This window comes from Pleurodeles waltl, chromosome 7 (assembly GCF_031143425.1).
Source record: "Pleurodeles waltl isolate 20211129_DDA chromosome 7, aPleWal1.hap1.20221129, whole genome shotgun sequence".
Classification (NCBI taxonomy): domain Eukaryota; kingdom Metazoa; phylum Chordata; class Amphibia; order Caudata; family Salamandridae; genus Pleurodeles; species Pleurodeles waltl.
Window position 1 is genome coordinate 994,536,776 of NC_090446.1, and position 14,082 is coordinate 994,550,857.

A 14,082-nucleotide genomic window follows, 5' to 3' on the forward strand; every position below is an offset into this window, starting at 1 on the left:
CACGACTCTCTCTTAAATGTAAATGATAATTCACCTTATACATTACTCAATACCAACAGAAGTTACCTTCTGCAACACATTTAAAAGATCAATTGTTGCTGAAAATGTGTTTATAAATCGTGCTGGCTTGGTGTTGTGTGATAATAACAAATCACCCAGTCAACATATTTTCTCTCTGAAAAGGCACGTTGACAATAGTTCAACAATGCTGGAATGAAATAATTTGCAATAGTGCACGGCAGAAGAGGCTTTATGTGAGTGCACGATGAGTTTTCAGATGTGGGAGGGGATGTCCTTAATAACTGGACAGACTCCCAAAACATGATGGTTGGCCACCCTATAAAATTATTATCCATGGAGTAGCTAGAATAAAGCGCTGAACGGCCACGAGGCATGTGGGGAATAACATTGAATTAAACCGGAAGTGGGAGGGCGGGCACAGCGGAGCAAATGTTCTGAGTACTACAGGACAGAGTTCGAGGCCAGGGGTTTTCAGTGAGTATTTAGCAAATGGGGAATGGGCGGTCCTTATCAGACATTTTGTTCTACATAGAGAAGTGGCTGCTACGACTTGATAACTATGAACAGTTCCCATTGTATTTTGAGCTCTCATGTGGCTATTATGTTCTTTGCTTAGTACCTGTGAAAAGAGCATTTTAGATTACCTTTTCCATTACTAAAATCGGGACTGCTTTCCACAGGGAAAAGACAAATAGAGCTTATTTTTTTTTTTTCTCCCCCCCCCCCCAAGTAAGCAGAATGTGCACCGGGTGCTTTTCCCTTTATATTAAAAAGAGAATGGTTTGATGTTAATGTGCGTGTTTCCTGCCGCTGATCATTAAATAGAGACACCACAACAAGGCCATTGGAGGCACTGCTAACGATTACTGTGTAATCGGTTGGGACTAAAGAGAACATCTACCTGTGTTAGCGTGTCAGACCTTATTAAATAAACGTATAAGGGGACGCGTTGTAGGTTGATGGACCTTTTGACTGCACTTCGAGTAGTTCCCACCGTGTGACGCCATACCAATAAAAATCATTAACAATCAAAGACATCAATAAGAGTCCGTAACTTCCACACACCATGATCTCTAGGCCAAGAATAACCACACCTTTATGTAAAAGTTAGAAAGTTTATTCTCCTATATTAACAATGCTAATGTCACATAACTTAGTCTCAAAATCAAATTATAAACATACAGAAACAATACTGGCTGCCCAAATCACCTGAAGAATCACAATCTAATCAAAGTTGGAGCCACTACTCATTCTAAGGTTTCTGTACACATTAATAGCACAAATAACTGCACAAACGAAACAATATACATTTAGATTCTGCAAAGAAAAGACATCAACTGTTACTACATGCAGCAATCATCATCCATGATTTCCCCTAACTAACTTCAGATTAGAATAGCATGGTTGGACTTCATGCAAAACAATTTATCCAACACAAATTTGGAAAGCATCTAACTATGGCGCTATCAAAAGAAGAGATTGGTACCTAGGAAGAAAAGCAAATAGGCATAACAATCAGTAACATCATCTTATACCTTGCCTCAGTATGGTTCAGCAAGCTGTGACAGTCTTCAGCAATTGAACATCAGTTCGGTCAGCCTGGCATCGGAATTCAGCATTAAAGTTCAGGAAAAGCAAAGTCTACTCATGCAGTTTGGAAAAGAATAATCGGAAAAGTGGGCTTTCTGAGCACTTCAAGAAAATAAAGCTAATGGCGAAGTGGAAAAATTGTGTCCTCCTCTCGGTGCAGTCTGGCTAAGTTAGATTTCCTAAAACTACTTTCCACGTCGTCATTGGTCAAAGAATTGCATGTTTGCGTTTAGTCCAATGAAAGTAGAACCCCCAAACTACTAATTTACTACTACACAGTTCACATGTCGATGATTGGCTCCTTTTCTCCTGCTCCTATCGTTTGGCTTGTTAGGTATCAATATTGTTGCAGCTTATACTCCAGTCAGTGCATCCATTGCCTTCTCCTGGGAAGGTCATTCTTACACATACTACATTGTACAATGTATCCCTAGCTAGTACAACATATTCCTAGCAAGCAGTCCTCACGAGAAAGAATTTCAGCTACAAGCACTTGGTCAAGATAGTGGAAAATCACAATGTAATTCTCTAAGCAGCCATTTTATAAGTCACCTAAGAAATGCAGCTTGACATGAGGCCGTGCAACTAGGCCCAAGACCTTGCTAAATTAAGGCCTACGAGTAATAAAGCTAATACATAATGCATAACCCTTAATATGACCTACTACTACATTAATCAAAACATGAGCTCAACCTTTAACATTTATTTAATAAACTATCAATAAGTACACTTCTTGAACACTGGCTACCACTCAAGTAGGCGCAACTTCAAATGCGTGCATTTTCTTTTCTACGTTAATTCATTTTCTATGCAAATTCAACACTCAGAATACATGAATATTCATTAGTAAAATTCAGAGTTAAAAATCCCTCCTCTGATGACTAAATGTGTCATCACACTTAAATCTCCCCACACAATTCTTCTGCTTCAGCTAAAATTCTGTCCGCTCTATCCCCTTTAATCTTCGTTCACTTTTCGAATTTTCCCTAAACAAATTTTGCCTTTTCGTTTCTTCCCTCCTCTGATCATTCTTATTTTCTTTAATTTAATCATCCTACATAATTTACATATTCCCCATGCTCCAATTATGCTCATCACAATATTCAATATCCCTTGTATTATTTTCAATATTATACCTTTCCCAATGTTGCTGAACCAATTTCCCACTGAAACAAATACCATGCCAACTTTCTCCGAAACACCTGGTTCTTTCAAATCAGCACTTTCATTAGTCAGATTAGTAAGTAAGCTTCTATTTTCTTTGTTGTTATGAGGAATATACGAGCTGCAATGCCTCAAATTAAGCATTTTGCAAACTCTGCAATCTTTTGCTAAAAGAATGTCTAATGCAATGCGATTCAGAAGATTCATAGATCTTACCGCATCCATTTCTGCATCCGTTAGGATCATGGCTCCTGAAAAAATTGTCAACATGTTAACCACAATAGTAGACAACGTTCGAATCTTTATAGAATTCAGAACAACTCCTACTGAAGGAATTGTTGCTCCAAATATATCTCCCACTATACAAGAAGGAGACTATCTCTTTTGTTTAATGTGATGTAACTCAGTCATTTTCGGTAACCTTTTCAAATCATCAAGTTGGAATATCTTTGGGAAAACTATCCCCAAGTAGCATGTGCCATACCATCCTCTTTGAAAACGCTAATAAGCATTAGGTCCAATGATGTAATACATACCAGGAATCACTGGATCCTGTGCGTTCAACATAAATGTCCATTTACTCGAACAAAAACACATTTGCATTCACTTATTCCCACAAATAAAGTGTCAGTGTTAGATTTAGGCCTATATACACAAAGCTTTCCTACATGCTGCACATCTAAAGCTAATTTCCCTTGTGTTTTTATTTCACTAAAAGCGTAATCATTTCTAAAAGTCCTTCTCTCTAAACCCTTTTCTAACTTCTCCTTTAATGCCTTTCTCCTGTCATCTGTCTGATCTAAGAAGCCCTTTTCTAATGGTGTAAGCAAGAATGTCAGGTTATTCTTTTGAGTGTATGCCATGCCAAAAGTTAATGTAGGCTCAAAGAAACCTCTCACTAATACTATGTCATTGTCCTTAGCTGCTCTACTCAGATATCTAATTATGGGGACAAACGAAAACACAACATCATGGTTAGAATAGAAGTAATGGATGTACTCCTGGTCATAGAATCTTGTTAGTAAGAGACTACAACTTATGCTATAAGTGAGGGGCCAACTATGATAATTAACTCCTTCTTCGACTGATGAAGGAATCTGCATACATTCGTAACAATTCCTTGCATCCATCGTCTCAACATACTCACTCAATAAGCGATAGAAGACATTAGAAGGAAGTTCCCCTTGTGCATTGCCTATGTGCAGATACTGCTCACCTAACCTAAGCTTCTCTATCTCTGTTAATGCTGTAGTTCTCTCTAAAGCTGAAGTATGATTGGCTTTACTCTTGTCAAGAACAGTCACTCCCACAATCAATATCAAGCACAATGTCACACACACCAATTGCCAAGCCAATACTCATGTATTTACAACACTTGTTCTTCCAACCCTGCTGGCTAACGTTACTCGTGATTGGTAAAGAATCAGAAAGTAGAAGTGAAAAATGTAGTAACTATGCAGCAAAAATCAAAAACAATCTTCTTTCAGCAGTTATTTACAGCTTTCAGTATCACTTCCAGGATTCCTTGTCAAAATCGGTTTAGCAGGTGGTCAAATCGTTTTTCAAAAGTATTTTACAGTTACTTTCAACAGTCTCTTTTTCTTTTTGGTACTTTTTCTCAGATTTGTCTCAACAGTTCAGTTCTATTAGCTTCCTTCAAGTGCCAAAATATTGACCTAGAATCTCTCTATCAAAACAAAAAGAAAAAAAATATATTTGTCATTCACTTGCTGTTGCATACCCCCATTCAGAACCAGCGTACCTTCGACTTGCTATTCTCTTTCTTTTCAATTTTCGATCTCCACTCAGTTCTCCTTCACTCAGGTCTTTTCTTCCTGACGTATCTACTTCTTATTTGATTGTTGTCACAACAATTGCTTCCTTTCTCTTTTCTTGTGACTCCGGCCACTTATCTCTTGTCAGTGGACCCTTGGTCAATGCTCTTTTAAGTGTTGAACTTGAAAACTTCTTCTTGCTCTGTAGGATTTTCTCCTGGCAGACCTGCAGCTGGTTCAATAGGAGTCAGATCACATTGTCTTTGATCCGCCTCAACTCCATGAGGCCGTGCAACTAGGGACAAGACCTCGCTAAATTAAGGCCTACGATTAATAAAGCTATTACTTAACACATAACCCTTAATATGACATAATACTACATTAATCAAAACATGAGCTCAACCTTTTACATTAATAAGTACACTTTGTGAACATTGGCGGCCACTCAAGTAGGCGCAACTTCAAATGTGTGCATTATTTTTCTACGTTAACTCATTTTCTACGCAAATTCAACACTCAGAATACATGAATATTCATTAGTAAAATTCAGCGTTAACACTGTCTCCCCTTCCCCCCTCTACCTTTAGCTCAGAGGAATGGGGATTAATATCTAAAAGTAGTGGAGAGTCACTACAACCTCTTGATTTGTGTCCTGACCTTACTGTTTACCGATTGATTTACATAGATGTTATTGGTATGGTTTTAGTGTGTAATGTGTTGGTTTGCTATGTTGGATTTTGCTTAATTGCCCAGTCAGTGTCTAGGTTTTGTGAATCTGATGTTCCACCTGTTTGTCTGTTAATCTATGATCTCAATTTTCAGGCCCAATGTGTCCATTCCGGCATCTGATAGGTGAAAAGACTGTGGTTTGCAAACACTGGTTACGTGGACTGTGCAAGAAGGGCGACCAATGTGAATTTTTGCACGAGTACAATATGGCCAAAATGCCAGAGTGCTATTTCTACTGCAAGTTCGGTAAGCGTACTATATTCGTCAGGTATGTCGGAGTTCTAGAATTTGGGGGCTATGTTACATAAGCTTTACTGCCTGTCTTGACAGGATTTGAAGTTTTCCTCTGAGCAGTAGTATCAGGTGGAATTTGAATATAACTCAAAATTTAACTCCACCCTCTCAAGAAGTAAAAGGGTCTATATTCCCATGCACCTAAGTCATCTGTCATTAGCTGAGGCGATCTACAAGATACTTCATCTTTTCCTGCTCCTCAGATAACGGGGCTAGAGGATCCACTCCTATGGGATGGTCTGATCAACCTGGAAACTCCCTTATCTAAGACTTCTTGGGGAGATATACATGTGGCTCTAAAAAGGCCGAAATTAGACCAGAAGAAGCTGGTCTCATTATCAGCATATCATTATTCTGCCAGCTTTGTCATGCCTGTATGGCACTGAAGCAAGTGCGTGGAATGTATCTGTTTTAATCATAATGGCCTCAGCCGGTTCAAAGAATACATCTTTAGATCAGTCCACCCTGCTCGACTGATCTATACAGATTAGATGGTTGGCTACCACTGAATAGCAGCCTTGGTTACCACATGGCAGGTGTGTACCATCTTTAGGCCCATTAATGTTGATATGCATTTTACTTAACTGTCGTTCCCACTCAATCGCACTACACAATGTATGTTGATGATTTTCTTTCATTTTTCAACATTTAACAAACTTAAAAGGCAACAAATTCTTTCTTCTCAACTGGCACTGAAATATTTAATCTAGTCTGACAGTAAGCACCTAGTCTATTGAAAATTAGAGGCTACAAGAACTGAAAGGTTTAGATAAAGGGTGCATTTTACCCACTTATGTTATCGGCCGGTTACTATAATGTTCACAAATACATTTGTTCTGAAATTGAACATACCTTGTTTGGACATCAATCTTTGGATTCCTACTTTTGAATATATTCATTAAAGATATGCTTTATTTGATTGGTATCATAAGAATTAAATAGTTTTTTATCAGTTTGTAAATGGTAGAGCTTCCATACTGCTTCATGTTTCTTTTTACCATGTTTATTGTGGCTTCATTTCTGAGCTATGATTCTAAACCTTCATCATTCACTTCCTTTTTTTCTCTTTTCTGTTGTTTGAATTTAGAGAATTCTTTTTAATTTAGCGCACCCCTACTTCCGACTCCAGACTGATGCCAACACCATGTTGTCAGTTGCCCTTGCATACAGACCCCCGGGACCACGCCCAGCCTTCTGCAACACCATCGCCAACCTCATCCTCCCCCTCGACTCCCTCCACTTAATCCTTCTCGGCAATCTCAATTTCTACCTTAACACCACCAACTCCACTTCCCTCATTGAGAACCTCAGCAAAATCAGCCTCATCCAACTGGTCACCAAACCCATGCACAAAGCCAGACACACTCTGGACGCTATCTTCACTTCTAGTGACAGAATACATTTCACCCACATGACTGAACTCACCTGGATTGACCACATCATTGTCCATTTTACCATCTGCAGTTCCCCAGTACACCACCTCCAAGCACCTCAGTACCCCCGCCGAAGCTGGGGGAAGGTAAACGAGACCCTATGGGCACAGACCCTAGGCACCACAAAACCAGAGCCCACTGCAGACCTCCACCTCAACCAGGACATCCAAAATCTCACCAAATCCGCCGACAGTCACCCAGCTGAAACCAGCTAAAACCACCAACACCTGCAAGCCAGCAAGATGGTACACTCCGGAGCTCAGAAACTCCAAACGTAACAGCCACCAACTCAAGAAACAATGGACCCTTCCAACAGAGTCACCTACAAGGCAGCCCTCAACAACTACCACATCAAGGCAGCCAAAAGAGCAGCAATAACTGCCCGTATCCAACCAGATGAAAGACTTCTTCAGAAATATCAAGGAATTCTCTAACCCGATAGTCACGGAGGAACTGTGCAACACCCTCTAAGTCTACTTCCACAGCAAGATCACCACTAGATACAACAATTTCAACCCCCAACCTTCCACCTCCAGCCTAGACAACATCTCTCAAGCAGCGAACACCAGCCACACGATAACCTCCTGCTCCCCGATTACCAGACAGACCACCACAGCAATCATGTCATCCCTCCAGTCCGGGGCTCCCTCCGACCCCTCCAGGCCCCCTCCCCCCACTGACTTTTCAAACTTGGAGCCAACACGGTTAGCACAGAATTAACACGTGTCCTCAACACCTCTATCTCCTCGGCAACCTTACTAAATGAATGGAAGATGCAGAGTCAGATCCCTCCTAAAGAAACACTCAGCCATCCCCCGTGATCTCAAAAACTACAGACAAATCCCTCTGGTCCCCTTCCCAGCCAAAGTGCTTGAGAAAACCATCAACCAATTACCTCAAACAAAATACCTTCTCAACACATCACAATCAGGATTCCAGGCCAACCACAGCATGGAGACTGCCCTGAATGATGCAATGGATAACCTCAGGACCCTCCTCAATGAGGAGAGTCAGCAGCTCTGGCTCTGATCCTTCTAGACCTCTCTGCAGCATTCAATAAGTCTCCTACCACACTCTCCTCAACAGACTCCACAACATAGGTATTCAACAAAATGCCCTTAAGTGAGTCACTTCTTTCCTCTCAGGCTGCACACAGAGCATCCGCCTCCCTCCCTTCACTACTACACCCAAGAACAGCACCTGTGGCATACCCCAAGGATCCTGCCTCAGCCCAACCCTGTTCAGCATCTACATGAACCCCCTCGCAGACATCATCTGATCCTATGGACTGAATATAATCTCCTACGCCGACGACACTCCACTAATCCTCTCACTCACCCAAGACCCCCACAACGCCAAAGGCAAGTTCTACAACACCATGACCAACATGGATGAAAAGTAGCTGCCTCAAACTAAACACCTTCAAAATGGAAGTCCTGATCTTGGGAAAAACACCTCAGTATGGGACCACAACTGGTTACCAGCAGAACTCAGAACATCACCCTCTACATCAGACCACACATGAAACTTTGGCATCATCCTCGACTGCCAACTATCCATGAATCAACAAGTAAACTCAGTTGCCTCTTCCTGCTTCTACATCCTCCATATGCTCTGCAGAATCTTTAAATGCATCCCTACTGTCACCAAAAAGACAGTCACGCATGCCTTGGTTACCAGCCACCTCAACTATGGCAATGCTCTCTACGCCAGATTGTCCTCCTGGCTACTTGAAAGAATCCAGACTCTACAGAAAACCATAGCCAGGTTCATCCTCCACCTCCCCAGGCATTCAAGCATCATCCCACATCTCAAGAACCTCCACTGGTTCCCTGTCCAGAAGAGATGCCAGTTCAAAAAGTTAACTTCCTCGCATACAATGCTCCCCATAACCTAGGGCCATCGTACATCATCCATCGACTGAGCTTCTACATCCCAGCAAAACAACTACACTCCGCCTTGCTAAACCTCACACACACCCAGCATCCACCACAGCTGCAGCGGAAGCCGATCCTTCTCATACACAGCAGCTAAGTCCTGGAACAGCCTGCCCCTCCACCTCCCAACAACTCCCTCCCTCCCTGGTGGACTTCAGAAGGAGACTCAAGGTGTGGCTTTTCGACAGAGACATGGCACACTCAGCACCCAAATGCCCTTAGGGGTGAAAGTGCTGCGCTTTACAAATACTATGATTGATCGATCTTCTATTGATTAGGGCATGACTGTTTTATTATGTTTTTTTTTCTTTTATCCTGGCAACCATTTAGGTGAACGTGGCATATTATTGCAACTTGTGGTTGTCTTGTAGCACTTGCCAAAACTTTCAATTCTACTGGACTCTAAATATATATAACCAAAGTAGATTGCATATTCCAGTGCTTGCGCATGCAACTCTTTTTCAGAAATACAGTTGTTGAGAACATTAAAAAAAACATTAAAAGAAAGAAGTTGATTAAATATTTATTGCCATTTTTCCAATTAAATAAATACACACACAGTATTCCAGCTCGCCCACCTTTTCTACAAGAGACTTTGTTTACATCATACAATATATTTAAGAAAGTATCTTTGTGTTAGGAACACGCAACATGGCGTATAACGTGTTACAATTGTCTAACACAATACATAATGCTATGTGTACACACATGCACTCATCCTAGTGTATGCATCATCATTGCTTTAAGATAGATCAGTCACTGGCCTCCTAGACTCGAACACCTTCAGCAGACATTGTCTCACCTGATTTGTACTTTGCAGGTGAATGCAGCAACAAGGAGTGCCCATTTCTGCACATCGACCCCTCATCAAAGATCAAAGACTGTCCGTGGTACGACAGAGGCTTTTGCAAGCACGGTAACATGTTCATCTTTTCAAAGGTGTCAGGGGTCTTTTATTGAGAAGCTTTTTATACTTAGTTTTTTTGCACCTTTTGTTGTGATTCAAAACAATGTTTATGAATGGTCTATTACTCTATGTTTGGATTTACTTAATTAGTTGGGAACATTTTTAATAATTAGAAAATAATGTTTATTTAGATGTGTTTAATTTGGCATAGCTAGGCGCTAGGTCACAGTTAACTTTACTGGACCTCAGCCTGCTTACACAGACATCCATTTTAAAACGTCTGAAGAAAAAGTGGAATATAAAATGATGTGAATTAGTTTCCCATGAGCATGCTTCTTTCCTGTGTTTTTCCACTTCAGCAAATAAGGGAAATATAATTCACTTCCATGGTGCTGTAGAAGTTGCTAATAATATGTATTACTTTGTGTTCCTTGGGAAGGAAGCTGTGTTCAGGATATGTGCTGCGCAAGTCACAATTTCGAGGCTTCCTACAGGGTCAACAATTATACTTCCTTGATTACTTAAATTGAATATTGTATTTTGTTTTCTTCATTATTGCTATGCCATTTCCCCTGATTGTATGCCAAAGGGTGCTCAATTGCTATTTACAATGTAGGTGTCTTCTAAATGCTTCTCATTTCATGCAACACAATTTATTTCTTGTTGAGTGGTTCATGTCATGTAACTGTATTAGTACAGCCCTATGATTTCAATTCACACCATGACGAGTGTGTGGTTTTTCACCATCTGAAACCTCTAGAATATATTCTTTTTTTGGATGATTGCCTGATCTTTTGCTTATTTTATCGAAGGCAGACGCTATATTGGTCTGTGTGCTGATTTATACTTGGAAACTTTTCTTGATTTCCGAACTGTCCAAACCCCACGCAAGTCTATTTGATTTATACTTGGAGTGTTTTGGATCTTTTCCTGGAGGAAGACCTCATCTCGGTCCTCTTGCTGGTTTATACTTAGACTCTCCTTGAGTCTTCATCTGAGCAGATATACACTAGTCTTTTGCTGAAATATATTTTGGTTCTGGCTACTTAATTGCTTTTTAAGCCTCATCTTATGACTGCTCACAATTGACTTATCTGTATTGCTTCTTAATTGAATTTTGTCCTGTTAATGTTTTCTTCAATGGCAGAGGATCGCTGTACTTTGAGACTCATATGGCCTAATCGTGCATCTCAATCTATTTAACTTAGTTAAAAGTGATAACGGAACACGAAACATGAAGCACTAGTGGATTTTGTTTGAGACTAAGAATTGGAAACAACTTTGTATGGTGACAGTCCCACATTGTAGCATAGTATCTGGCATAAAATAAGTTCAGATGCCCCAGCAACAAGGGGAGACATTTCAATCATTTCAGGTTATCATCGCAAATATCTCCCACAAACTGGGTGATTTTCTTCTTTTTTTTATAGTGGGCGCCTGTAAGATTTTCCGTGAGGCCAAAGTGAAATAATTAGCAGGTGCAGATTGAAGAGCACTATATATGTTAAGCAGGGGAAGAGGTGGGCAGACAGGACAAATGTTTTTTTGCAAATGTGCCGTCACCTTCCACTTATAAACGAGGCCCTTGACTAATAAGGTTTTTAAGATGGGAAGATTTTCTTTATAAATGATGCTGAAGTGTGAGCGAATGTTGAACAGCCCCTCAGTTAAAGTGCAGTGATAACACCACATTACCTCACAGAATTACAGCGAATAGTTTTCACTAGCAAATGGCTACTGGAAGTCAAAAGAAAATAAATGTGGAAAGACGTGGAAATTATTGTACCTTAAGTTATGAAACACGGAATCTTTTGTAATGTTGTCACCAATAGCTACTTGTATCGCCAAAGATTTCGTGCAGCAGTGTAAATGAGCATGTAAGATTGAGCCCTGTGTCCCAGAGTATGATGCAACCTTGGAACAGTATTGATTCCATGTATATTGGCATAGCCTCTTTTTGCAGCCATAAGTGAGGGAATTAAGTGGGTGGGTTATGCCATGGCTCATCCTAGTAAAGATCAAAACTAGCATGGGCCAGGTCAATCGGTTTGGGTTTTTTGTTGAAAGGATGCCACAACTTGTCAGTAATACCCCCAAAAGAGGTAGCACATGGATAGCAGTAATAGATGCTTATTTGGCAAATGCTCTGTTGCTGTAACACGTATTCATTCTCTCTCTCTCGCTGTAAACATTCGTTACTGTTGTATATCTCTTCTAAAGGTTGAGGGATGCTTACACTGCTGTTGATGAGTTTATCCTCCTGGTATGACATCAAGGTCCCACAGCCATTCTATAGAACTTTACCAGACTTTTTCAGGGCTGTTAGCTCCTCATCTAACGAAGGCGTACGAGGAAGAAATTAAAAATAGTTAGAGTTTCACTAATGACTGGCTTTGTTATGCTGATGCTGAAAACCGGTACATCTATCAGTGTGTGTGCTTCATATAGACCCATTTGTGTGAAAATCTTCTTACAAATTTTTATTGAAAATACATTGCTAACAGGTTGTAGCTTCAGAAGGCTAAGCTTCTTCTCCCTAGTCAGGCGGCTTTATTTCTGGAAGATCAATGAATTATACTTTTCGGAGGACACTGTCTGTATTACATCAGTTTAACCCCCAAGGTACCTGCGGTAGAAGTGCTGCATGATGTGAAAAAGGCACTTAATTCCATGTAATGGTCTCTTCTGTTTTGAAGAAGTATAAATTATGGTATTGGATATATATTTCCTCAAATTGGCCTCCCTGCTTCAAGTAAATTCGTTTGGTACTATACATACTAACAAAATACCCACCAGAGGTGCTAGGTGGGAAGATCCCTTATCACACCTCATACCTGCAATGATAGCTGACTGCCTAGTATGCTTAGCATATGAGCGTTCTCTGCTGGGGTGGGAGTGAGGGATCTGTTTCACTTTCTATAAACCATCATCACTTTCTATGCAGATGCCCTCATACTCTACAGTCAGTTTACAGAGATTAATCTAACCTACTATGAAGATATTGTAGGCCTTGGAATTTATTTGGACCTAAATAAAAAAAAAAAAATATATATGATTTTCTGTGACCAGCTCAGTGTTAAAGTGGTACGTGGACCTGGGGTTGAATTGTTATCATGAGTCAATTAAAATATTATTAAGCATGATCGCCAAAAAACTACTGAGTAGGAAGGCATAGAACGGGAAGAGACAGAACATGGCTCAGTGACCTTTTAGTTTAGTATGTTTGTAAATTTATGGTATTTTTGTACCATGAACCAAGCCAAAAGGCAGCTGAGCGCTCTACATGGTATTACTGAAGCTTTTAGATTGATTTGTGAATGATTCGGACAAGCGCTGATGTTTTTCCACCGTCTTCCTAGTACAGTCTAAAAATTATTTGGCGTAAAGTGCAGGTTAAATTGAATATATTCACCTTACAAAATAGTCATGGACTTCTAATCTTCCGAGATCTAGAATATATATTTATTAATGTATTTATAGGTATTTTTAAAGTGCACATTCACTCTCGGAGAGTCTCTTGGCACTGTTGGAGGCTGACAACCTAACCAGCACACTGAAGGAGTGAACTAATATACTAAAATTCAGAAAATCTGTATTCTTCTGCTTTGTAAATTAGGCTCTCCATGGAGGACACTCAGCAATTCTTTCCAGACTCAAGGAGCCTGCACCCAGGAGGATGCCTGACCCCACTTTCGATTTTTAAAATTTGGAATTGGAAAATCATATTATCTTGGGATTTAAGAAGACATAACGGAATGTATTTGTAAAAATTCCAGGAGAGACTTTATAGGCCTTTGTCATAAAATATCCTTTGCATAAATTAAGATGTCATAGCCTACTGCAAGTCAGTGTAGTGAACGATGATGGGAAGAGACACATTCAAATTTATTCAGATGAAATAAGGTTGCAATGTTGCAATGTTGGGGTTTTCACCATTATGGAACCTCAAAATGACTTTTTTATGCAGGTCAGGACAAACTGTATTACAGAAATTGAAGCTGGACTGAATAATTCAGTAGAAATCACTCATATTCTCAGTAATTCCTGCAGTAGTGACCCTGGGTTCACTCTACCCCATTTAATCGTAACTCCATTGCTCCTCGTCCCTTCAAGAATGACTATAGTTTCAGATGGTTTAATCAGGTCAGTTTCCAGTTTCATATCCAGTGTTGTTGGGTTTGGCCACTCACATAAAATTAGCATAAGGTAAATTAGAGGCAAGTGGTCTTAGG

The 14,082-nt window shown here is 40.1% G+C and overlaps 1 protein-coding gene across 1 annotated transcript in view; it reads left to right on the forward strand.

Moving 5' to 3' along the window:
* CPSF4L (cleavage and polyadenylation specific factor 4 like) overlaps positions 1-14,082 on the forward strand; it is a 114,757-nt gene that overhangs the window by 37,781 nt on the left and 62,894 nt on the right. The window contains exons 3-4 of the mRNA XM_069202023.1: positions 5,373-5,525; positions 9,764-9,859. Coding sequence (XP_069058124.1) covers positions 5,373-5,525; positions 9,764-9,859 — 249 coding nt within the window. The remainder of the gene's footprint in view (positions 1-5,372; positions 5,526-9,763; positions 9,860-14,082) is intronic.